The sequence below is a fragment of the Anser brachyrhynchus genome (assembly GCF_964034855.1).
Source record: "Anser brachyrhynchus genome assembly, chromosome: 1".
Lineage (NCBI taxonomy): Eukaryota > Metazoa > Chordata > Aves > Anseriformes > Anatidae > Anser > Anser brachyrhynchus.
In genome coordinates this window covers 122,076,894-122,103,652 of record NC_137694.1, presented here as the reverse complement: position 1 = coordinate 122,103,652, position 26,759 = coordinate 122,076,894, and the positions used below count along the sequence as shown (strand labels likewise).

Genomic DNA, 26,759 nt, shown 5'->3' with positions numbered 1-26,759 from the left:
ATTTAAACAAATTATTTTACGGTAGCCTGGCTTACTCCCTTCACTAACAAGGAGGAGAACATCCCATGGGTGAGCCGTGTGATGGATGCTTCCAGTGCACGTCAGGTTGTTTGAAAGGGTTGGATCTGCTCACGTCAACGCCACCTGTGGACGGTGCATCCTCGTGGTGGAACACCAGCAGAGATGCCAAGTTATGGGGCAGCACTGTAGTTTTTATCCTCTCATCTGCCAGGTGTGTGATGAACTGTTCAGCTACGTCGTTTCAGGAGTTCACAGATCAGGGGAAAGCATTTGTGCTACTGTGATGGAGACACGACAAGAAGGGAAGCCTATGATAGGGGCTGAATGAATCTTAACAGATGAGATTTGACAGGTCTACATTGCTGGTAATAAGAATTCCCTTCCAGAGGAAAAAAAAAAAAAAAGTTAAGAAATGAGGTCATTTGTATAAAGAAGAAACTTAATTTCTTTTTTGTGGTAGTTTATCACATCTGTATTCAAGCTGTACTGCATGGAGGAATTTTCACAGAGCAGACCTGGCATAAGAAGCTCCCTAACAGTGTTCTGGATTTCCATGAACATAATAGACTGTGTTTTGGGGTAATTTTTTGTCCTGATGCATATGAAATTAAACAAATAAGCAATTCCTGAAGGTTTTCAGTAGTGCCTGTAGCCCATTTTAGCAGTAGGACATTCAAATCTTACTGTAGCATGAAAAAAAAAAAATAGAATTCCATCACTACCACTCTTTTTTTTTTTCTTTGAATGATTTTGATGAGCTACCAGGCAGTTGATTGAAATGCATTATATTGATGCACTCAATCTTTTTATGTACTGCTGGCAAAGTTGAATGATGCAGTAGAGAGACCATCCAGCCATTTTGCTCTGACTAGTGATCATTACCATCATCTAATAAATGTACCTGTGTATGAGTTTACCAAGTGTACTGGGTAAAATGGATAAAATATCTAAGCTCCTCATGTCTTGGTCATGAAATTCAATGATGTAAAAATAGATTTCTTTCCTAGGAAATTACATTTGAATCTGCACTGCTTTTCTCTTCCCTCTGCTGTACACCAAAGAAACTGTCTGAACTCTAATTTAAAAAAGTTTAAGCTTTCCTTGAATTAGTGTTGTTTAATGCAGTGGTGTTCCCTGCTTGAACACCACAGGTTTCCCTACGGCAGGAAACCTTGCTGAGGATGTTCCATGCAAACAGCTCTGCGTGCTGCGGGCTCTCTGCAAATGTTTGAATTCATACTGTGTTTGACCTATGGGCTGGCATCACTGTGCTGCAGAGGTGCCTGATCAAACAGGCTGCTGAACAATACTGGGCTCAATTAGGAAGCTTTTCCATCTGCCATTCCACGAGATTTCGAAATGTGCAGTGCTTCCATTTTTTGAAGGGAATGTTACTAGTGCAATTAGTTCCCCTGTAAGTCCAGAAAGGAAGGTGTGGGGAGCTGGGGGTTGGCCTCTTCTCACAGGTAACTAGTGATAGGACAAGTAGGACAAGGGGGAATGGCCTCAAGTTGCACCAGGGGAGGTTCAGGCTGGAAATGAGGAGACATTTCTTCTCAGAAAGAGCGGTCAGGCATTGGGACGGGTTGCCCGGGGAGGTGGTCGAGTCACTGTCCCTGGGGGTGTTCAAGGAAAGGTTGGATGTGGTGCTTAGGGACATGGTTTGGTGGGTGACATTGGTGGTAGGGTGATGGTTGGACCAGATGATCTTGGAGGGCTTTTCTAGCTTTAATGATTCCATGATTCTGTGATTCTACTAACAATGTTGTCTTTGGATAATGTTTTAAGCCAGTATTTAATCCTCAGTTACCACTGCAGAGAACATGAAGATTTACAGAAGGGATCAAACTAGCCTCTGTTATTGTTGCGTTTGGTCTGGAGTTTTTTGGGTTATGCTTGAAGCCACTGAGAAGAAAAAGGTTCACAAATCTTTTACCAAGTAGAATTCCCTCAAAAGCTGGTTAATTGGAAGGGAGGGTGTTTTATGCTCCTGATACTTTCAGTAGTCTGAGGTGTTTCTTTACCGGGCTGTCCCTTTTGCTGAGTAGATCATTTGGTGAAGACAAAGCTCCATTGTTTGTTAGCTTCCGGTTGTATTTCCTGCTTTCAAACACTGGTTTGAAATCGTAATGACCATTATTAGTTGGGTTTTACTATGGCCCTGATTAATATTTGCTCTAACTTTATTTTCGTTTGATTTGGCTTTTTTATCCTTTTTAAAGGCTTGTGAAGGGGTGGAAGCTTTTTCTGTTAAGTGCAAAAAGTATTTTATACTTCAGGGCCTGACATCCAAAGGTGCTGGGAGTCCCTACATTTATTTAAAATAATGTGGAACTGTGGATGCCCAGTATACCTGAAAAATCAGGTGCTCTGTGACTGGAATGCCCAGCCATTGGGATGCATTGAGTTATGGAATTGTTTCTTTTCCTTTCCTTCCCTTCCCTTTTTCCCCTCTCATGTTGCAGATGTTGTCATTAAGTTAAAGGATTTTGCTTTTCTGTGGAAAAGTACCTTTTGTGGTTGTGTGTTTTAAAAACTTAATGTTCCAAGTGAGCAGAATAAAAAATTTACGTATGCTTTTAAGGTGTTGAACAGCTGAAAGTCTGGTGTTGGGCCAAAGGTAGTGTCTGACATTTCATGGCTTAGGGTTTTTTGTTTAAGAATTCCAGGAATAGCATTCATAGTTGGGCAATTGTTTTAAATTTTGTGCATACACAAGCTTAGTTGCTTAGAGTTGGACTGCTGCTGATATTCCCAAGTGGTAAAGGCAGGAGTTGTTATAGCTTATTAATTTCGGATGATGAGTAAGTGTTTGTGAAGACATCTTTTTTGTTTGCCTTCACTCTGCTTTCTGGAAAGGTTACTTTAAGGGGCTTTGCTTAAAGAGGAAAAGGTGTGTTTGAACATGCTGATTTGCAATAATGATTTTGAAAAAAAAAATGTAGTAAATACTCAAAATCATGCACTTCCTATTTATCTGTGGAAGCTTGCTCTTCTGTTATAAAATAAGACTTTCAGTCCTGACAGGTTCTTTCTCTACAGCTTCTGAGAGAACCCAAATGGTTGTCAGTAGCCAAATGTCGGCACGTGGAAATGTGGGGCAGTATCTGCAGGTGAGTCTTGTTTTACTGCCAATGGGATGGGATCACTTGATCCAATGGGAATAACTTGATTCACAGAATCACAGAATCGTCTAGGTTGGAAGAGACCTCCAAGATCACAGAGTCCAACCTCTGACCTAACTCTAACAAGTCCTCCACTAAACCGTATCACTAAACTCTACATCTAAATGTCTTTTAAAGACCTCCAGGGATGGTGACTCAACCACTTCCCTGGGCAAAATGGGGTGGAAAAAAAAGTATTTCTCTTGCTCTGCTATCTAGGTTTATCATGCAGGGAGGCATTTTTTCCAGACTTTGTTGAAGATAAGCTTGTCTGTGCTAATCCTTCAGAGGGTGTCTGCTAGGCTGAAGAGCTTGAGCTGTGTGTAACAAGCTGATATATTAATAAGTGTTTGAAAAGTAATGAAACCAACCCCAAATCTCTGCGTGAGGCAGTGATTGAATATATAAATCTTATTAACCTTTCAGTATTCCCAAGCAAAAACTGTCCTTATCACTCCTATATACTCCCTGAGGACATCTATCAAACTGTAGATGCTGTACACGATACGTAAAGAGAGCTGTCACCGTCTGCAAGGAGAAATGCTCAGCTGTGGAACATGAGTATACGGCATTTGATTGCTGGAAAAAAATGTGACAGTTCTGACACTGATAAATTATTAACCAGTCTTCCATAAGTGTATGCTTAACTTCTCAAAGCTGCATCGGCGAATGAGGAAATTGGCTTCAAAAGCCAGGTGGTGATGGGCTGATGGCAGTAATTTAGAAATGGGCAGGAGCAGTGGCAAGAGCTGTTGCTGCTGGCATCCCCTGACTGTGCCCATCATCTTGGAGAATGTGTGCCCTCCAGGTGAGGCTGTGGATCCCTTCCATGTTGGCATACTTCAGCTGCCTGCTCTGCGTCCACCAGACCATCTTGGAGACGATCCGTCCCTCTCTGAAACATCTTTCATAGATTTTTCCTTCTGGAAGTGTTCATCAACTGTGCTTTCCATTTCAAACCCAGACCGATGAGGTAGTTTGACCTTCACATAATGATATATTTTAGCATCGTATCAAGTGGCATAAGGTGCGTGTATTGCAAGGCAGAAGGCAAAACATTTACTATGCAAAGAGCCGAAGTAAAGCTTGGCCAAAAGGCGGCAGAAGGCTGCTATGGAAAGGTCAAGTAATGATTAATATCCTGCGAGCACAGCTCTGCACCATCGTTCTGAATAATTTCTCTGTTGCCATTTCTCCTAAAATCTAGCATCCCAGGAATATGGTGCCTGTGCCCACCATGTGTGTGTTTGTTTGTTTGTTTTCCCCAAATGTTATAAGAGTAGTTCTAGGACCGGAAAAAACTCTGGAAGCCCACCTCCACGTTCCTGAGCTTTTCATTTGTAGTGCTGCTGGAATTACACAGCTTGCTGGAAAGGAGAGAAGCGTAAGCTATGGTAATATATGGAATGTGAAGATAACTGAATAAGGGTGTGTTTTATGCTGTGTCAGAGCAGAAGCAGCTTCCTGAGGTGTTCTGTGCCTTCCTGCTGTTTGTACAGCACCCGCTGGTATTAGATTGTGGAATTGGCTTGATGGGTCATGGCCAGGAGGATATATGAAACAGCTCATGATTTATTTATTTGTGTTCTCCCCTGCAGTCAGCATGAAGTATCAGAGTGCAGTGTACTTTAGGTAGCTTTTACATTTGAAAAATTTGGATGCTAACAACGAGGGGTTGAGGCCTCAGGTCTCAAAAATATTTCTGCAGTGGAAATCTGTGTCTTTGGTCATGTCCTATAAAGTCATCTTCGGCAGTTACGTCTGCTTCCTTCCACTTCGGAGCACTCCGCACACAACGATCCACTGACCTGCTTTGAACTTTACTCTTCCAGCCCTGTGTCTGACTGCTGCTTGCTGGCCAGTGTCGAAAACTGTGCTGCTGAATCTCCGCTGTTGCTTTTTGTGCAAGCTAGACCGAAGGCAGGCAGTCTGTTCAGCTCTGGCAGCTTCAGCTGCATGGAGAGGTACAACTGAGGCACTGGCTGTGCTGAGAGGGCAAAGAGCTTGAAAACGTCCAACAAATAATGATCTCAGATGCTCCGTTCATTTGATGAGCGGTATTTTTGGAGGACTCTGTCACTTTTATTGGCTTCTTACACAGTGTATAAAAAAGACGCTGATCCTGTAAGCTTCTGTCAGGCAGACTAGGTAGCCTTTTACTGAAGTTGTTTATTGGATTAACTGATAGGTTTTCAAGTCCAGACTCCCCACCCATGCTCACTTCGAGGTGGATGCAGTGGGACAATGCACTGATGCATTTCATGACCGGCTTTATTTGCTCTCTGTTTAGGAGAGCATTGTATATAGAGAAAAACAAAACATTGTGGCATTGTGTATAGAGGAAAACAAAACAAGGCAACTGTCTAAGCTCTTTCCACTTTATGATTAAGCTATTGCATCCTCTGGTAGGTTTCTGGACAAGTGTCATTTTGAACAGCTCTGTCATGTTTTACACTGCTAATGAGTACATTTGCTCACGTGTTTTGTATGCCTGCATTTGAGGTAGTCATGCTGCATCTCCTTCGCAGTCAGTGGAGAGAGAGGGATGCTACTAGACAGGGGCTCCTCTGACCTTTTTAAAATCTTCTCATGATGAGGTGAGTCATGCCCCAGAAATGCCTGTTTGTCTGTCTCATTTGCCTGGGGAGTGAGATGGGGATGACTAGGTCAGAGTCGATAGGAGAGATGAATCTCTTCAAGATCTTTTCATGCCTCTACAGAGAACTTGTGTAATCTATGGTTATGTTCACTATTTTTGCTATGTGTGAAAACAAATTTATTTCATTTCATTAAAACCTGAATCCAGTTGCTTTACTGAATCAAATATCACCCACTGCACGTGATAATGGCTGAGTGTTACTACACGTTACGGATGTTGCAGAAAGGTGAGTGCCTAGCATCTAACAGGCTGAAATAGTGGAGGGCTGGATTTTTCATCTCCTGCACACCCACCCACACATTTCCTCCTTCAGAGCACTCCTATGCAAGGTCCATGGTTCCCTTCTCCATCACCCCAAAACCAAGAGGGGGATTCCCCAGCTTCTCTGGTGGATTCTCTTCCAAATGCTGGTTCCCGCTTCTCTGGCTCTGTAGCTTGGCTGCAGCCCCTCAGCAGCCTTAGTGCTGCCCTGCCCTACTGCAAAGCTCAGAGATCACCTCATTTTCTGTTATGGAGAAGGAGAAGTCATTGACAGAATTTTATCATGTGGACCAGACCTCAGATTGATAGTCCTGAGTTTATCTGCAAAATAAAACGTTTTATTTGATAAAGTCAAAGCACCAGCTTTGGAGTATACTTAATTCAGCAAATTAGCAAAAACATTTGAGCTTTATAATATGAACGAGCTTCTGTCGAAATCTCTGAAGAATCCTCGTAAGATTCTGCAGAATCTGTGATTTTCTGTTGAGGAGCTTTTCTGTTGGAGGAAAAAAAATCAGGCAAATCTATTGATATTTCAATCAGTCTCTTGCTGCATCAAAACGAAGCAAGCCTTCTTTTCATACCTAATAGGCTTGTTTGTCAGAGTGTCTTGTTGTTTTACCATGCAGCTTCTACTTCATTACTACAGAAGCTTCAACTGACATGCTGTGGCACAGACCAGCACCCCAGAGATCTCACACATTTACACGTGGTGGTTGCTGCCGGAGCAGCCTCAAGTCCCAGTGAACGGCAGAGAGGGCACTGAAGGAGGAGAGAGGATGGAGATGTGTCAAGACTAGACCATGAAGCAGCAGCTGCTGGCCTGTAAGAGGTGTCAGTGCCTTTCAGGTGTCCTGGTGTCAAATGCAATCGTGTCATATCATACGTATTAATTTAACTTTTAAACTCATTGTGTTTGATGGCTGGAGGGGTATGTTGTAAGAGATGCTGGTGGTTAGAAAGAAGGGTTGGGAGATCTGCTGGCGTTGTTTTTGCCATGTAAGAGAACCTCACATCAAGAAGAGATTTCTTGCTCCCAAAGGTCATGCCTTGGAAAAGGATGTTATAAAATTTTTAAAGTAAGCAGTTTGTGGACTTTCTTTAACTTGTCTTAGTTAACCAAAACTCACATTTATGGAATTTAAATTTATAACTTACCTAATTGCCGAAGAAGGCACACGTAAGGTACATATTAAAACTTGCTTTACAGCTGTGTATAAAGTTGTTCTGTTCTAGACCTCAGTTCATTGCTTTATATTTTCCATTTCATCACAGAAAGTGTAGGCACAAGGAATAACATAAATGTGAAATTACGTACTGTATGAATACTGCTTTCATACAAACTGTGAGTAAGCGATAAGATTGAGATGATTCAAGCCTTAAGTCATATCTTCGTGGGTGATTTAATATCGCACAGATGTTTTTGCTTAACAATAGAAATATATTTCTACTTCCTTCATTCCTTGGTTTGTATCTGTTTTTTTGTTTGCTTAATTTTGCAAGCTGACATACAGGATTTTATTTCTATACTTACCCTGGGATGTATTGTCTTTTCTGTTTAAACACTCAGCCAGGATAGTGAAATGTATTTACTGAAGGATGAGCAAAGCAAAAGGAAAAGATTGCCACCCTGTTCCCCCTCCTTGTGTTTGACTTGTAAGTATATTAGCTAAAGCAGTGTAGTATGTGGAAGGTTACTAGAGACTTGTGTATCCCAAAGCTTCATCTAAAGGGTTAAACTCAATTTTATTGTTTTGTAGGATCTCTAGGAAGTGTGGGCTCGTATTCAGAAATGACTGCTGGCCAGTGAACTTTCAACCTGTGGGCCAGATCCGCACTTGCTCCTCTGCGCATGTCTTTCTCCTGGCATAACATACTCCAAAAAAATAGCATGAAGTTGTTGGGAGGCCAAGCTGTGTGTCCTTCAGGGAGTTTTCACTGGGCAGTCAGGCTACTTGTTGCATGCACTATGTAGCCTGACCGTTTGGGGAGCACGGCAAGCCTCAATTGCTATGTCAAGGAAACAAGATATGACACATTTACTTATATATAAATGCTTTCCAATGTTACCTGAAGACTTTTTATTTTTTTTTTTAAGGGCTGAAAAATAAACACACGGACACCTCTTGTTAGGAGCACGGTTTGAATGAATCACCGGCAGTGCTGAGCCTTCCTCATCACTCTCTCCTTGTACAAGTTAGGCATTTTAACTTACTGATTTCTTTCATGATAAGGTAGAATGCTTCATGGGCTTAATAAGCATTAACATTATGGCTTTAGACTTTAAAAACTTAGGGTTTTGAATTTGAGATTTTATTACAACAATGCTGGAAACTAGATGAAACTTGAACGCATTGACTATGGCTGGAGAAAAAAACTGCAGTCTTGTAGCTAAATAAGAACTTTGCCAAGACATTATGAGAAAGCTGGCATGGTGCCTGACCTAAAAAAAAAAAAAAAAAAGCCTGCTTCTGAATCCATTGTTTTTGTTTGAATCTTTATTACTATGAAATCAAACACACTTAGACTAAATGAGTTAAGGAGGCTGAGACTTAGAAAGTCAGATGTTTTGGCCTTTCTCTCAGCTTAAATTCATTCTCATGCACAGATACCAGATTGTATGGTGGTATTGTCTTGTCAGACAATGCTGCAGCCACACATGCATGACCCTTTCTTTAATGCAATATCTGACCTGCCAGTTCATAAATCTGACAGCTTTCACATCTAAAGATCTTTGAAGTTTGGTCACTGTCAAAAAAAAAAAAAAAAAAAGTAAAAAAGTAAAAATCCATTTTCCTACTACTTGCATTATGATACTGAGTAAAGCTCTCAGGCTAATCTGTGTACCATTAACTGAGATCAAATTTGGTTTTCTTTTCTTGCCACTTGACTTTAGCATCTGCCAAAGAAGGAAGAGTTGCTTTTCCTTACCTTGCATATTTATTCATTTGGTGCAACAAAGATTTCCTGGTGTTTCAATACCTGGTGGTTAGTTAGCATACTTGGGCGTGTGTGCTGTGCAAACAGACTGTTGAGAAGGGTAGCTGGTTTTTCTTGCTCCTGTATATGGCATGCTAGAAGCGGTCTGCTTTTGTTAAAGCAGGAAGAGAGGTGAGTTGGGTATTACCCTCTGAAGGTGGTAAGTTTTACATTTGCTGAAGGTTCTTGATATCAAATGCCTTTTATGTCTTTCTGATGTTTTATTAGACTTGTTGGTAACAGTCCTTCCCATCCTTCTCCCATCAGAGATTTGTATACAGCTGTGGGCCTCAGAAAAGATAAATGGACACCGAGCATGTTTTGATGGCTACCTAGTAATGCCATCTTAGTTTTGTATTTCATTTCAGAACCCCGTGTGAATGACCTCAGGATATGTAGGACTGGAGTGTTTTAAGCAGCACATATGAAATGTTTCTCTTCTCATTTGATTGCCAAAGCTGGGTACATCAGATCAGAGTCCATCACGTTGTGTTACACTGTGCCAGCACTGGGTTTGGAGTTGTGGCCTCTTGGAGCATGTGCAAGAGGCAGCAGTGCCATCATGCCTGCTCCAGCTTTGCCATCGTGCTTTGGGCAGCTGTGATTCAATTCGTGGTCAGCGCCTTTTTGAGAGACAACACATCTCAACTTCTCATCTGGTCAGTTACGGCCCACCACACCGTGCTGTGTTTGGCTGCTGTTGGTAAGAGTTTCTGTGCCAGTACAGAAATCCTGCTTGTGCTTGTCCCGGATACTCCTGTGCTAGTAAATATGTGCAGCACGTTTCTCTGCTGGCAAAGGAATCCCCACCAGCCAGCAGTAGGTGATGCTGCCTCAGTGGAGCATCGTGAGGCGATGCCATGGTCCCCCTGCTGCTGCAGCACGCATAGAAAACGCAGCCCCTGTTGCTGAGTCACGAAATGGTTCCTCGTACCAGCTTCTGACGAAGTAAACATAATGGCTTGGTGGCGGGAGTAATTTCCTGCAGCAAGCCTCTTGATAATTGAAGAAAAGAAGATGATTCCTCACCCTTCGTCTCGCTGCCTCCCAGCTCTGCCTCGCTCCCCGGGGCAGGATGCTTCCCCTCCTTCCTGCGGAGATGGGAGAGATGGGGAAGGTGTCTGGGAGCTGCCGACCTGCTGCATTCAGGGCACGTGCAGCAGGGACAGTAGCGGTCACCGCACCTGTGGTGACAAGCGGTGCAGCAGGCTGCAGTGGGTTCACTGTATTTCCTCTGGTTTTAATCAGCATCCCTCACAGAGACTCAATTTCAGGGGTGCTGGGCTTCTAGTTGTCACAAGCAGCTGCGCTAACAATTAGCAAGAGGAAATGGCATGTTCTTCCATGCAGCAACGCTGGGGTTTCTCCTCTTTTGAAAGAAGCCTTAACCAGTTCTTTCCCTTTGGGAGAGTGAGCGAATGCTCTCTGGATAGGCTGGGTACCCGTATACAGTGGATACATAGGATACAGGAGAATAAAGTGCACCTTATTGTTCAGCTGTGTCTAACTTTGCAATCGTTGTGCTAACAAGTATTATTTCTAGTGCATTTTCCCTCAACAATAGCTTCAGAAAGGGAGGATCTATTCTGGAAATACCATTCCCACAGGGATTGCAGAAGTGGGAAAAGTACATAAATAGTCCCCATGAGGGGTTCATTACCTCCTTTCCATGAGGCAAGGGAAAACGAACCCATACTCAAAAGGCTCACTTATATATATGGTCTTGCCATTCTGTCACTTCATTCCTTCCTAATCCTTCACTAGTTCTACCGCAAGTCCAGCAGTGGATCGTTGCCTTACCCTGAATGAAGAAATTAATGCTCTGGCCCAAATTGAACGTAGATTAATATTAACCCCATCCTATTAGGGAGCTTTGCATTTTTCCATGTGCCCTCATTTGTGATTTAGCGTTCACCAAATGCTCTGCTGTGTGAGATCTTCATTCAGTTTAGGATGAAAACAATGACAATTCCCAACTATCCACAGGGCTGCTTAATAAAACATCAAAGGTCTGTTAAAAGGAGGACTTACTTAGACATTGTCAGTTTCTAAAAGCTAGCTGGTTTATTCTGTTTTCAAGCTTTCAAGCCTTAAGTTGGTTCATATATTCAGCTTTTGTCAGCTGATTTATTCTGGAGAGAGAACAAAAGGCTGTGCAGGAGAGGAACCATTTTTTCTGGTTAAATCTTAACATGAACCACAGGCCTGGTCTCCAATCATGTGTTGTGTGAAGCAGGGAAGTCTTAAGCGCTAGTTTGTTAGAAACAGTATCTCATTTACTTACTAGCTTCCCGTTTTTATGGAGAAAGTGTCCCTGTTGTTTTCATAATTGCTATTCTTTTCTGTTATACGTATATTTGTTAAACAAAATGCTTACCGCGGAGGGCATGGGAGCTAAAACACAGTCTGCTGCTATAAAGTAGGTGATGTTTTGTGTGTACCTGTGCATGGCACCTCGTGTAACAGTCCATGGAGCAAGGAAGACAGTGTTTGAAATTCAACACAATTTTTTAAATGATGTCCTTGCCATAGTAGCATTAACTAAGAAGTGGGAAAACTTAGCTTACGCAGTTTAACTGCTCCTAGCACTTCGGCAGGCTTAGGTTAGAGAATATTGCTTAAGCAGAGTTAATGGTGTAATGACTTTAGAAGCAATCTGGTCTGAACAAGTATGAGTTTCTCTTAAGATATTTGCTGAAACTTTGGTAGCTAGGTAGAGACTGGTTAGGATAATCCAATTATTTTTTCACCCCAAGCGAAGTGGCAATTTCACAGCGGAGAAGAAAATCTGGAAAAGAAAAATTTGAAGATGCTGGTTTCTAAGACACTCATTGGTAAGTGTTGGCTTGCTAGTGCTGACTGCAAAATCATTAAACAGTTGGCTGCCATTCTGGCTCTTTATAAGAGAATATCTTTGCTAATTCACAAGATATTGTAACCTACGTAAACTTGGTTGAACATACAAGCAGGTAAAAACATATTTTCTAACAGTTGCAAAATCCCATAATTATATGATGAAAACATCCATGAGATTTTTGTCATAAATGGGACTGAAGGATCTATTTCCAGATACCAGGATTTTGTTGACTAGGCTACCGTTGATTGAGTCTGCTCTAGAGTTTCTAAGCCAATCTCATTTGGCATGGCAGGCAGTGGTACTCTTGAGAACAGCTGCAATGTTATGTTGTGGCTGGGAGCCATCATTCTTCCTGTCTCTCCTTCACTGCCCTCTTGTTGTGTGTTTCTGTGCTCCATGACTTCAAACCACTGGCACTTCCAGCCACTTCCCCTCCTGTTCCTTACCATGGCTGGGGTTTGCAGTGACTGCCTGTTGATCTGTGGCTCTAAAGTGTCTCCATTCACATGGACGTCAGATCCTACCAGCTTTTTCTACTAGCAGCTGCTTTCTCTGCTGCTGGTGGTACATGTTCTGCAGTTCAAGATTTCCTCATTGGCAAAAGTTGTAAGACCATTAATGAAATGACCTGTCAGTTGGTGTACATCTGGCTCAGGATAGAGTAGTTATCTCTTAAATTTTAAGTCCATTAAATCTGTTTGTTTTCATCACCCTTACTGATACTTAGTTCTGTTCCAAAGTCTACATCCTTGACCCTATGCTCCAAGTGACAAATGAACTAACTTTGGATTCTAAGTTTGTGGCGTTGCAGGGTAATGGGGGCTGCGGTCAGCCCCTGACGCTTCGTCTCCGCCGCTCCCTCACGGTCCCTCTGTGCCCCTGCTCCACGCGGGGTCCCTCCCACGGGATGCCGTCCTTCCCGAACTGAGCCTGCGGGGGCTGCCCACAGGCAGCAGCTCTTCCAGCACTGCTCCCACACGGCTCCGTACCACGGGGTCCATCCATCCCCCAGGAGCAAACTGCTCCAGCACGGGTCCCCCACGGGCGGGCGGCAGCTCCCCCCAGACCCCCTGCTCCTGCGTGGGCTCCTCTCCACGGGCTGCAGCTCCGGCCCGGGGCCTGCTCCTGCGGGGGCTCTCCATGGGCCGCAGCCTCCTCCAGGCCACATCCACCTGCTCCACGTGGGCTCCTCCACGGGCTGCAGCGTGGAGATCTGCTCCGTGTGGGACCCATGGGCTGCAGGGGGACAGCCTGCTCCACCGGGGGCCTCTCCCTGCACAGGCCGCAGGGGAACTGCTGCTGCCTGCCTGGAGCACCTCCTGCCCTCCTGCTGCGCTGACCTTGGGGGCTGCAGGGCTGCTTCTCACTCCTCACTCCCCCAGCTGCTGTTGCATGTTTTTTCCCTTCCTTAAATCTGCTCTCCCAGAGGCCCACCCAGCATCATTCCCTGGCTCAGCTCTGGCCAGCAGCAGGTCCCTTTGGAGCCGGCTGGAGCTGGCTCTGGTCTGACATGGGGCAGCTGCTGGGCTCTGCTCATGGAGGCCACTCCTGCAGCCCCCCTGCTACAAAATTCTTGCCATGTAAGCACTGTACAATCCACCCCTCACTTCTGTGAAAAACATATTTAAGAATTATCATTTAAATATACATTCATTGATGTTCCTCACAGTCTTCACAAATTTCGCTTATATCAACAACAACACAACCCCCACACCAAAATGAACGTAGCGTCATCAAAACACTGATAAAGGTGGAAGATTTACACACATTCCACCCATGATCCCTTCACCACGTTACAACACAAATTGCTCACTATTATGATATTCTCTAACAATGTCCATTCCATGTTTTCCCTGTTACCTCTCCCAATTATTGTCCTTATCTCTTCTCACAGAGGCTGCCACTGCAGCCCATCCCCTACCAAAGCCTTGCTGCATAAGCCCAATACACAGTTGTGGCATGTCACCTTAGTAATTTTGGACCTCATATTTTGGAAAAACCTGCCTCCCCCTGTTGAGGGCAAAATTACCCAGGATATCCAAGGATAGGCATTATGCTTAGCCAAAGGGAATTTTTGAGGCTTCCAGATATTCTGCTAAGAGTTCCAGCTTCTTTAGAGTTAAACAAAAAAGCTCAGAGAATATGTCCAGATGTCAAGGTAAGATGCAGCCAGAAGGGTCTTCTGGAGTGTTTTTTCTCAACCCTGAATTCCCAATACCAGAATACGTCTTACAAGATACGCTATTGTTATCAGCCTGCTTGTCATACTACTGCATTGTTTTACTGAAAACAAAAACAAAAACAGTTACCTGCAGGGTATCGTCATGATAGAAATGGTGCTATCAGGAGCAATTTTTAACACTTTTGTTGCACTCAGTTTCTAATTGCATTGCTCATTCCTTACCCTTAACCTTTTGGTTTTCCATTTTCCAATAGAACTTGTTTTTCTCCATCAAAAAAAAATTCTCGGAATTATGCTATATGCCACCTACTCTACTGCTGCAAGGCAAACTTGCAAACAAAAATTCAGAGCACCCTGACCCATCAAACAACTTAGCTTGTTCTCTCACTGCTGGGCTTGGGTCGCTGTTCTGTGCCAGAGCCCCATGCTCCCTAGACCACTGTGATGTTGAGACCTGATTGGGTTGAAAGTACAGCTTTCACCAGGCCTTTTTCCTTGGCAGTTCAAGAAAGAATTTACCCTTATAGATAAGTGTAAGTTACATACTGGATTTCTTCCTTTGCTTACAAATAACTTGGCCTTAGGCATGGTATTGAAAGAAACACTATTTTCAAGAATCTAAGAGTTAGCATAGTGATCCTGTGCTTTTTTTCTTCTTCTTCTTTTTTCTCTCTTAAATGCAGAGAAACAAAGTAAAAATTTTCCACGTGTTGTTCATTCCTTGACATTTATATGTTTAATATTACAATCTAGCCAGAGTTAGCACTCTGTGGTTTATGTTTGTTTCCCACTTTTCAATGACAGTTAGTACATAATTGGCAGTCCTGAGTTGTATTTCTGACTTGCATTGACTGTGTGCTGTTTGTTGTGTGACTTTTCTGTCCCATTTTTTTCCCTGATAGAAGTGACAGCGATATGGATCTGTATTGCTGAAGTAATCCCGAGATTTATATTAATGTTGTACTGGGGAAAAAATAAAAGAAAAACTAGATGAAGATACATATATTGCTACTTGTGTATAATTTATCATCATCTTCATTCATTTGAAAAATTTTAAGATTAATTGAAATAGAGGTTAGGAAATATCAGAAGAAATTCCCATGCAAGAATACTCTAAGGAAGAATCTCATTTAAATTTAAATTGTGACTTCTGTATCCTTTGCTAATAAGTAGTCGGCTAACTTGAAGAATAAAGTTAATCAAAACCAAGATTCTGAGGTATATTAACGAAAAACAACACAAGAATTTCATTTGATGCCATTGACAACAGCATTTGCTTCTTTAGCAGTTGTTATGAATGAAAACTGAAGGATATTTTGTCAAATACCCGTAGTCCTTCCTAGTGAGCACTGTTGCTCCAATTCTCTGTGCTATTTATCTTTGTCAAAAGCTTTCCAAACTGTTGAAAGCTAAAGAAGCAAGGGCTGCTATTAAAATAAGTATGTACTGGAAAATGAGGAAGAAAGCTAACAGGTTTTGTAACAGCATTGAGCATTGTGGTTGGGCACTCTCCTGTAAATGTCAAAATTCTTAAAAGCTCTTTTAGTTCTTTCAGCATTCGTAATAGAAAATAAATCTGCATTATCCTTGGCACACATGCACCTATATATGAACACAGAGGTATTTGCACTTATGATAATGTAGGTGCACTTCTTTGAGTGTAAATGTGGTTTATGTTCATATATTACATGTAAAGTGTGTGTACTTTTCAAAGTGCAGTGAGTATCTATTCGCGTAACTTCTTTTTATTAAAGTGTCTTGGAGGTCATGCATTGTTTCAGTATGAAACTTGATGTTTACTTACAAGACTGTGAGGGCTGGATGTTCCAACCAGTTGACCAGAAGTTTTAGATACTTTTTCAAGCAGCTTCCTGGTGACTTTTTCCAAAGAGGGTCAAGTTCAATGCTCCACTGCAGGCTAGGGTGCCTCTTCTGTTTTTGCTTGGAAGTTAATTTCTGCTTTGAAATGACAAAACATACAGAGTGAAGTTTGTCTTACTTCAGGGTGGCTACACATTAACAAGTCGTTCTTGGGTTTTGTTGTATTTAGTGGGCTCTTCTAGGACTTGTAATCTGAAACTAAATGTCTACAGTAGGTGGATAAATCACTCCTTAAGAGTGTAAATAAATCACTCCTTCCTGTTTCTCTGAATTGACTGTGAATTGCGCGTGATGGGTGACTTGCTGAGACACAGATAAATACATGTTATTGGGTGAGTCTTACCTTCAGTGCTACCTTTTGAAGTCTCTCCACTTCTTAATTGTTACTTTTCTCTTGAAGTGATTTCAGAAAAATGAATAGATTCCCCCCCCATCCCCACCCCTGATGCTTATTACTATTAGGATGGAAGTATTACAAGGTGAATACAGTCATTTAAGTGTATTGCAGTAGGGAAGTAATTGCAAATTGTATTGCACTAGACAGAGCCCTCATGGGAGTATGATAATCATCCATTACAGTAAGTAAACAACAACATAGAATATATGAGATATATGTATTCCCTGAGATAACCTGACAGTGCAAGTAGGCATTCATTCTTTGGTGGTTTTTAAACTGGTATTTGATTAAGCCTTAAATCAGACCACAATGGTAACGTCAAGATGATTTCCATTTGTTTCTTTTGACTTTCAGATAGTTTGAAATAATTATGCCCAGCTATTTTGTGGCTCTGAACTACAATTATGCCAGGAAGTTGATTCTGCAGCTGTTTCTGAACACAGATTGAAGGCCTGCGGCGTGCCAGAGAGCATCAGCCAGGACACGGGGGCATTCAGCAACCAGGAAAATTAGTGGCTTTTTTGAGGAAGAAGCAAAGAGGAAACCTTTATTTCTTGTGTAGTTGGAAGGCAGAGCAATACAGCTTTGACACCTGGTTAACTTCAAGAAGCATTTTTCAACATACCTCAACTGTGAATCTTGTAACTCGGACACAAAAGTGCCTTGGGACTTGAGCAAATAATTCATTGGAAGAATTGCTTGGACAAAGGACTCACTGAAAAATCATGGCGAAGCACTTGGAGATCATCAATCTGTCATTTTTGTTGGAACATGAAAGGGAAATGATATTGGGAGTATTGAAGAGAGATGAATATCTGAAAAAAGTTGAAGATAAAAGGATAAGGTAACCCTTTTTATTATTCTTCTTTAAAAAATAATTCTCTGGTGTAGATATTTATATGGCTCCCAGTGAAGATTTTCTAAATGCTTTGGGAGAATGATAAGTTTTGTGAGGTGGCACAGTTAATTACAAGTCAAAATGTGTTGAAAGAAAGAAAATTGCTTGCTAGTGTGGCCTTCTATAAATGGAAGATCGTGATGTGTCCATTGCTTCAAAGCAAAAGAGTAAGAAAGCTAATGGACCTCAAACTTCAATCCCAGGCCATGTATTGATGTAGGGAACTGCAAGAAGGCTAGTGATTTTGTTCTGGTAATCATTTCATATAAGTCTAATTTGCAATGTATTGCCTATTCATAGTTCAAGTTTAATAACATTTAGAACTACAGTATTTCTTGGAAAGCTGCCATTCGATTTTCATAAGCTTGTAGAAAGCTTAAAATGTAATGGAAATATGGCGTAATGAAATCTGAGTGCTTACTCTAAAAGTACATCCAAATTCTCTTGGTTGATTTCAGTACTACATTTAAAATCCCAGAATTCTTTTTCATTCTCTCAAATGTTCAATTAGCCTCAAGGAAATGAATATATAAGCTGGGTTTCTGCATGGATGCCCTGAATTCAAGAACATCTTTCAAATACTGAAAATGTGTTTCACTAAAATAAAAGATGGTTTAATTTTCTTAGAAATGAAATACTTTATTTTCTAGTAGACATGTTCAGAGTGTCCTTGAGAGCTTAACACTCATGCTGGCAACAAGTGCGAGAATATACAGCGATGGTTTTTGAATTTCAGATTCTGTAGATTTTGCCCGGTTTGGCTAAATTTATCCCACATGAATGGAAGGTTTTAGTCAGGCTCTTGAAGCTTTGTCCTCTGAGAACAGCTGTATGTGTTGTGTCTTTGTGTGGGAGGGGGATGCTGGGAGGTGTCACAGGGAGAGAATATGTGTGTGTGTGGGGGGGGGCTGTGTACAGGAGTCCATGCAACACAGGGGAAATGTGTGATAACAACCTTTTTCTTTCTCTTGCAGTATTTACAGAGCAGGGAGGAGGAGGGACACTTCATTTTTCACATGGCTTAGATTTACTAATAAATCAAAGAATAAAACTGAAGGTCTCAGGTGTGGCTCAGAACAAACTGATGGGTGGCATAGAGACTTCAGGGGGTGTTAATAGAGCTCACGTGTTCTTTTCTGAGAAAAAAGGTAAAATCAGAGTTGAGAGAACAACGTGTGGAGGCAGTCTGAGATCCAGTTATTTCAGATGATGACTCAAATTCAGTTAGTTCAGCGAAGTACCAGTTCTGCAAAAGTTCAAATGCTTTTCCAGTATGTTGTTGCTGCTTCCCATCACTTCTTGCTGCTGTCCTTTTATCTAGTGTCGGTTCTGAGAAACAGGCTCAGTGTGGATAATGTGCAGCACTCAGTGTCGCACTCGAGGCTGCCAAGCATAATGGATTACAAAGGGAAGATTTCCAGCATTTGCTGGTTTCTGTCCATGAACTCCAAGGCCAGGCTGCATTGTTCTTCCCTTTGATTTCCTAAAAAGCCTTTTAGACATGTGCTGCTGAGGCTTCTTTTGTACAAAACTATTATTTGGGAAACCATGCAGAGTTAGCCACTGGCTTTGGAAGGCTTCTTCTCTTGAGATAACCAGGTCTAAGTGCAGTGCCCTTGCTGGTGTGCAGCCCTTTTAACTGGGCAAGCACAGTGGTTCATCTAAATGGAGTGGGCTAAAACTGGCGTGCCTGTCTTGGTACAGGAGTGGCAAGAAAGGGAATTTCTTTATGATGGAGTGGGCAAATTAGTTGTTTAACTTCCTTCATCATTTGTCAGATGAAGAAGAAAACAGAACACAAGAAAACAGATGGAGCACTGTTTGTTCCAGGCATTGTGCTCTGTTTTGTAATAGGATAAGCATTTCAAAGTAAGTATTTTGTTTTAGAAGGCTCTGGCCTCAGAAATGTATGCCGTGTATCAGTCATCTATCAAAGCCTTCAGTATTAAGAGCAAGAGTGTAACAAGTCACCAGCTTTCCCAAACCTCCCAAACCTTTCTTTCCTGTTATTGCTGTGTACCAGTCTGAAGTGGGACATGGCAGTAATAGGTGAGTTAAAAGTTTTGTATGTGTGTTTTGTTTGTTGTTGTTGTTGTTTCTTGTTCTTTATGATGTCTTTAAAAATGCTACTTACCTGTTCTTTCTGTGGTACTGAAAATCACTGCCAAACCTACTGAGAACCGAAGGCACCTCTGGAGGACATGGTTCAGCTAAGGAACCGGTGGCATTAGGGTTATCTGTATTTTGGTGCAAATGCAAAGGGCACCTCAAGAAAAGGTTGGAAATGAAGTTAATCTGAAATGTGATGCTAATTAGGATAACCTAGGTTGTGATATTAGGCTCGTACATACTTCTGGCACCTATACTAACCAGTTGGTTTTAGATTAAGGGTATTTTTGGAGTATTGTCACTGGAACATATTGTGTCTGATAAGGGTGGAATGTAGTCTGTAAATGACTTCCAAGATATGCAAACTATAAAAAGCTGGGAGGGTAACTGCTTCCTGGGAGGCTTCATAATTTTTCTTTCTGAATACAACTTGGCAAGGATATCTTTAATTATGTCTCATAAGTATACTTCAGAGGAACATGTGTTGTCTTTGAAATTCCATTTGGTGCAATCTGTTACATGTTTTATTGAAGTACTTCGCAGAAGAACAAGTCCTTTTGTATTTTTTTTAATGCATTTTTTCATTCTGGCAAGATACTTGCTTCTAGTCTACACAGAAGAATTTTTATTTGTCTCTTGTACTCTGAATCTGTGTTGATAACAGATTTTTTCTTTTTTTTTCTCTATGTCTTCAAAAGTCATCAGAAAAATAACAAAACACAGTAATACCTTGATTACTCTTAAAACAAACAAAAAAGTGGTATCAACTTCTTACAGTGTCTTTCTTTACGAGTCTCTATTCAGTGTGAAAGCAATAGTAAGTGTAGGAGGACATCCTAGCACTGAAATTGTTAAGAGTTATATTCACTCTGCTCATACTGGTGTTCTGGAATGCAGGTGGCTGTTCTGATATTTTGATAAGATGTATAAATATTTCACCTACATGTGAGAAAAACACAGAAGGCAACACGTATGCTTTCTGTGGTCTAGTTTTGATACTATAAAAAATGTAATAAAAAAGTAACCAATTTTAATAAATACTAGGATTTAGTTATGTTCTTAAAGTGTGTGTTGTATGTCACTGGAAATTTTGTTTGAATATGGATTTAAAGTTGCAGATTACTTGTGAAAATAGCCTACAGTGTCTTAAATATTGCTCTACTGTACATTTGATATCAGCTGAGTAGTCATCATGATGGTTTTTAAAGGACAAGATTGTTAGGGTCAAATCATTCAATCACACAGAGCTAAAATAGCTACAAATAGTGAAATTGAGCGGGGGGGTGGGGTGGGGAATGTAGGGTTGAACATCTGACTTGCTGGGAGAAATTCGCATCCAGTGTGAAATTTGCATCCAGAGTATGTCAGTGAATACACTCTGAACTGAATGTTCTTGACTGAAATGTTTATTTTTTCCTATCGTTTTACTGGTTTTGAAGTTTTATTCTTTTAAGACCCTTTTCATCCAAACCCATATAACATCATGAAATGAAAACCAAACCATTAGAGGGATCTGCGTGCTGAAAGGGAGGTGTGCCCTGTAGCAGGTGCGTTTCATCTCATTCTTGGTTCGCTTATGTGCCCTGCTGCATCCTCCCCAGCTGTGGTGTTATGGAAGCAACTGGGCCTGATGGCTGTGACATTTGGAGCTAGCACTTCACCTCAATATGAATATGCTACCACAGAGCAAACACGCATGACACGCTTGCTGCTAATGTACACTGCTTTCTCACCTTGACTGTGTTCCTAGACAACTTTTAAAATACAAAGGTTCATGTCACTGTTTACAAAGCCAAGCTGTGAGTTGCCAGGCTTTTAGAAGAGGAGACACCAGTCTAATAGTTGCTGAACTGAGAAAACAAAGAAGGAACATGCCAATTTCTTCCAAGAGTAAGGCCTTATTGAGTAATTACCTAAATCACTCCCCCAGTGTTTAGGTTTCCAGAAGGTGTACAAGGATTGCATCAATCTCAGTTCTGTATTGCCAAAGAAAGTTGGCATTCCTGTCTCTTCACATAACTAAAATGGCATCTCCTTATCAGTCAGAAGCAATTTAACGTATTAACTCCATTACAGTATAGGAGAAACTTAGCATGGATACCACCCTGTGGTAACTACAGGCAAATACTCCAGCAATTTTATTTTATTTTATTTTTAAGTCTGAGTAACAAGAGTTGTAAGTGACTTACCTGCTGATTATATATTTGGACTTGTTTGTGAGCACAAAATGATTATAAATCAGTATATGGTATGGTATATGGTCTTTGTTTTTTGCAACACTGACTATAAATAATATCTTAAGGAAAGAGTTCATATGTTAAAGCATATTGTTCATCCATATGGGAAGGATGAGAAGAAGGGAAGTTGTGTGTCTGGCATCTGTGACTTTTGAAAAGTGAATTATTTCTTTTAACGCACTGTTACTCTTTGAACCAGAGACTTTTCAAAACAAAGTAGTTCCTATTGCTGGTACTCTAAGGGCAGAGGTGCCTGTTTTGCTCTCCATTGTTCTTTCTTCTGTTGGTGAAAGAATTTCTGATGGTGGTTAACTCTGATATTCTTATACTTTGATTACAGTTGACTTCATCGAAGGTAAGTAAGAAACCAACAGGCAATTTGTGCATTTTGGGTGGTGTGGTGTGTTGTTGTATGTTTTTTTTTTTTTTTTTTTAATCTTGGTAATAGTTTTTAGTGGAGAGGTTGAAGGAGTAGGTCATGAAAAGGTTCATCTGTTGAAGGTGTTGTTATTCCTCTACAATATAACTTCAGTTCCCGTGCCTCCTTTCCATTCTGCTATTCATCACTCCAGTTCTTTTTCTTTGCAAATCCACTCTTTGTCATCCCCTTTTCATTGTCACCGGTATACCTCCATACTCAGATATTCTTAAGATGGTTTTTATTATTAAAAAAATCCCTGTTCTATAAGCAAAATGTGAAAATATTTGCTTGTAAAACAAGTGCCTAACACATTTTCGATACTCAAATGGCTCTATTTTTACAATGCAAGGAGATGCCAATGTAAATTGGTAATAGCTAATCATTTTGTGAGTTGTCAATATTTACTGTTACTTTCCAGATATCATGTCAGACAGTGGAGGGAATCTGGCTGCATTTACAGAAGGCATTTAGAATCAGTCTGGTGAAGAAATTTCCTTTCTCCCACAGCTCCAGGAACTGTTTTTACCACTTTCTGCTCAGAAAAAAAAATTGTCTTGTATCTGAGTTAGCAGTTGCCCAGCTCTAGATGGAGAATGTGGGAACTCACTTTCTGACGAACAGGTGCAAGATTCACAGAATCATAGAATCCCAGAGTGGGTTGGGTTGGAAGGGACCTTCAAGACCACCCAGTTCTAACCCCCTGCCATGGGCAGGGACACCTCCCACTAGGACAAGATTGCTCAGAGCCCCATCCAGCCTGGCCTTGAACACCTCCAGGGATGGGGCATCCACAGCTTCTCTGGGCAGCCTGTGCCTCGCCATTCTCAGAGTAAAGAATTTCTTCCTTATATCTAATCTAAACCCTCTTCTAGTTTAAAGCCATTACAAAGACTGAAGCAATTTCATATGTTTAAACTTTTTTTTTTCTCTGGTTAGGTCTTCAATTGTAGTTGGGTGAGAACAGTTTTTTTTTTAAATGAAATTTTTTACAACTGTTTGAACTCTGGAAAATTTAGAATAGCAAAATAAAATTAGGAATACTTGAGTTCTGTTGTTCTACATCTTTTAAGATGAAAAAGTCTTTAAAAACAAGGGGGAGAAGGAAGATGCAGAAGCAATTTGAAAAATCAAACTGAGGAATCACATACCATGCTTTCTATAGTGCTTATCAAAAAAGAGAGTGGAAATGAGGTAGATTTATTTTTTCCAAAATAAGTGTTTGCCAAAATCCAATCGAAATTAAAAAAAAAAGGGGGGGTCTTGAAAGAAATGAGTTACCTGAGTCAGAGCAAGTAGATCATGGTTACAGTGATGACATTTGTTTAAGTGAATGGCTTGAGCAGCGCCTGTCTGCCTCTTGGAGCAGTATAACTATTCAGCTTTTCTAAACTTGGGGAATAAATGTTCTCTTAGGTAAAGCGCATTAAGAAAAATGTCTCTCTTAAGGCTACTCTTCGCTTCTTGGTCTGTGCAAGATGGTAAGGGTTTGTGATGTTCCATCTCTGGAGGCTGCAATTGCAAGGGAACGAGCACCTTTGATGCGTGGAGCCAGGAGGCAGTCAGTAGGGAAGGGCCAGGCTCCTTCGGGGGCTGTTTTGTGCTTCTTGCATGCGATGGGCGACAGAGCCTGGAGCTGTGACTGCTGGTCATTCCTTGGCTATGCTGCCTGCATGTTTTTTCCTTATGTTTTCAAGGCCTCACCTTTTCATGTTTACTTTTTCGGTGGACCTAATCTAGTATATGAGCCATTTCTTAAATTTGCTGTAGGTTGTCTTCTTTGTCTTCTGCTTTGATACTCTATAAGGTATTTTAGGCCCCATATGGAAGGGTTCAGATTAAGTCATTCAGTGCTACCTGGAATACTAGTTACAAGAAAACTCCTCTCCAATTCACTTCTGTATTTCATCAAACAGGAGAGAAATCTTAATATAAATTCACAATTAGAGGAATGGCAAAATATTCTGCTATCATTGTCAGTAACAATTTTCTTCTTCTTATCTATCATCCATCAAACGGCTATTATTATAGATGGTTTAGAAACTTCAGTGTATTATAGGATTCTTTCTCCAATAGCTTATTAAATTGGCTTCTGCAGAGTTTATTTTCTGTTTACTATGGGCATCGACCTATTAGAACCAGTCCAGAGGAGGGCCACAAGGACGCTCAGAGGGCTGGAGCACCTCTCCTGTGAAGAAAGGCTGGGAAAGCTGTGGTTGTTCAGCCTGGAGAAGAGAAGGCTCCGGGGAGACCTTACAGATACTTTACAAAACCTAAAGGGGGCCTACAGGAAAGCTGGGGGGGGACTCTTTGTCAGGGAGTGCAGTGATAGGACAAGGGGGAATGGCTAAAAAAGGATGGATGTAGATTACTTTACTAGGTTAAAGGTTGGACTAGATGACCTTAGAGATCTTTTCCAACCTGAATGATTCTATGATTAGATATTTGGAAGAAATTCTTCACTCAAAGGATGGTGAAGCACTGGCACAGGCTGCCCAGAGAAGCTGTGGATGCCCCATCCCTGGAGGTGCTCAAGGCCAGGCTGGATGGGGCTTTGGGCAACCTGGTCTGGTGGGAGGTGTCCCTGCCCATGGCAGGGGGGTGGAACCGGGTGGTCATGAAGGTCCCTTCCAACCCAAACCATTCCGGGATTCTGTGATTTTATGATATTACTAGGAGAGGATCAATAAAGATAAATTGTTGTTTAATGTTTGAGATTAAAAATGTCTAACTGCATGATTAATGAGATTCCTTTAAAAATAAGGAGTGCTCAAATGTTGGAATGGCAAAAGGAAATTGAATGTTTACGATATAGCTGGTTCCCATACTGGGGAGATAAAGGCTATTGATAAGTCAGGCCAGCTACATGCCGCACATGTTATCCCTGTTCAGTATTATGAAGCTGGTGCAACTACGCTGTGGCTGTTATGATGATGGATTTTTTTTTTTTTAGATGACTCACCTACCTCCTTCTAATCTTTCTGGCCCTCAAGACATTTTCGTTCTTTATTTTCGTAAGATACGAACATATTTGTTACAGTCAATCAGTAGTTCAATTCAGCAAGTGGTTTAGGGAGTCCCAAAGTTCAGATTCGGTATATCTGTCCACACCTTGTTTGCTTGCTTTTTAATGTTTGTATTTTATATGTTACAGTGAGCAGGGAAGCTGTGGATTGATTTATTTTATTTCGGTTTCCTGATAGTCCTTGAATGTAGACCTGTATTCAAAAACCAACAAGTCACGCTTTTCAAAATTCATGGTGTTGGTAGATCAACCAGCATCTGATAAGGAGTCAAGATTTTGTACCATATGAAGAGAGGAAATTACTGTTGTGACCACCATTAATAATAACAGGATAATAGGAACAATGCCTTTGTAATGTCAAAGAAACACTGAAACATTGATAAGTTTTTCTCAACATGTTGCTCTCAAAGAAAGCTCTTGTTTAAAAATCAGTGCTTATTGGTTTGGGGAGAGAGAGATTTCCATATTTAAAATTGTAACTACTTAAAACACATATGTTGTGCTCAGCGATGCTTCTTGTTAAGGAGGGACCTGAAAGCTGGGGTGGAGGGTAGGCAGGGAGGCCAGAATGGAAGGAGTTCAGTGAAGGTTTTGTTTTAACGTTATGTGCTAGGATCCAGCCTGCAGGACACACTGATAGGTACTAAAAAGATAACATCAGTGTCCACAGAGTTCCTGAAATGCAGTGAGCCACTGGTGGTTTGTTTGTTTGTTTTTTAGCTCAAATGGTCCCTTGCTTCCAACACCTTGCCACGTAAACTCAGCATTGATGCAGAGGAAGTTTTATTTTGGGGGGAGGGGAATGAGTGAAACTGAATATGCTGTAGTGGCTGTTGGTTGTACTTAGAAGAAATTGGACACGGACCTGTAGCTATCTGTATCTCTGCAGGAGGTAGATAGATGTGAGATGCAATCAATGAACTGCAAGAACAGCTAGAAAAGTACCAAGAAAGCTCAGGAAGCCTGGACAGACTCTTGCAGTCTATGGCATGGGAGAAGAGCTGTCTGGATTTAACGTGGCAAAAGAAGAATCCAAAGCAGAACCTTGTATGACGAAGAAATCACTTCTGAGTAGAGACCAGCAGAGGAAAATGCCTGCCAGGGTTTGTAGTTGCTACCTGGAGTGATGGGACATGCCCTTTTCAAAAGCTGTCTGAGGCTGAGCATCTCCAGACCAGGTGGCTGCAGAGCTGCTCTCGTTCCTGGGTACCCCAGTGGGAAGCAAAATGCCGGCCATCCCTGTAACAAGGCCACGTAGCCACAAATAACCTACTGCTGTCAAAGCTTAGCCCCTGGTGACCTACACAATGTTCTCTGCCTCCTTCACTGGGGCTCCAACCCATAATCTTTTATTGGTTTTGTGCTCACAGAGTCTTTTCCTTCCTGATCTTTTCACTGATCCTTAAGTGAAACTGGTAACCAGGTGTTTTGAATCTCTCTTGAGGTATGTGTGGAGATGGTGAGTCCAGTTAGCCGCAGTGCTTCATGGCAGAGGGGCCCCGGAGGCTGGTGGCAGTGCGTGAAAGTGTAGGGGAGGAATGGGATGGGGAGACAGCAATACCCAGCTGCCTAAAGCCGAGGGAACTGAACTGGGGCCCTGGAAAAGGGGATGTTCTGGGGTAGGTTGGAGCGTGGAAAGGATTTGAAAAGGTGCAGGAGCTTAGAACGGGA

At 41.5% G+C, this 26,759-nt stretch overlaps 2 protein-coding genes across 10 annotated transcripts in view; both read left to right on the top strand.

The window, feature by feature from the left end:
* The window catches only part of LOC308187875 (uncharacterized protein), a 29,452-nt gene extending 12,563 nt beyond the window's left edge, over window positions 1-16,889 (top strand). For 2 of the 9 annotated variants that reach the window (XM_080576299.1, XM_080576294.1), the window contains one exon: window positions 3,612-5,011. In XM_080576299.1, the coding sequence (XP_080432425.1) occupies window positions 3,612-3,697 (86 nt within the window). In that variant the 3' untranslated portion in view covers window positions 3,698-5,011. The other 7 variants (XR_013944965.1, XM_080576298.1, XM_080576291.1 and 4 more) reach the window with 7 other exon arrangements.
* A 219-nt stretch (window positions 16,890-17,108) lies between these two features.
* SYTL5 (synaptotagmin like 5) overlaps window positions 17,109-26,759 on the top strand; it is a 62,351-nt gene continuing 52,700 nt past the window's right edge. Inside the window, exon 1 of the mRNA XM_080576264.1 lies at window positions 17,109-17,245. Within this exon, the coding sequence (XP_080432390.1) occupies window positions 17,127-17,245 (119 nt within the window). The 5' untranslated portion in view covers window positions 17,109-17,126. The remainder of the gene's footprint in view (window positions 17,246-26,759) is intronic.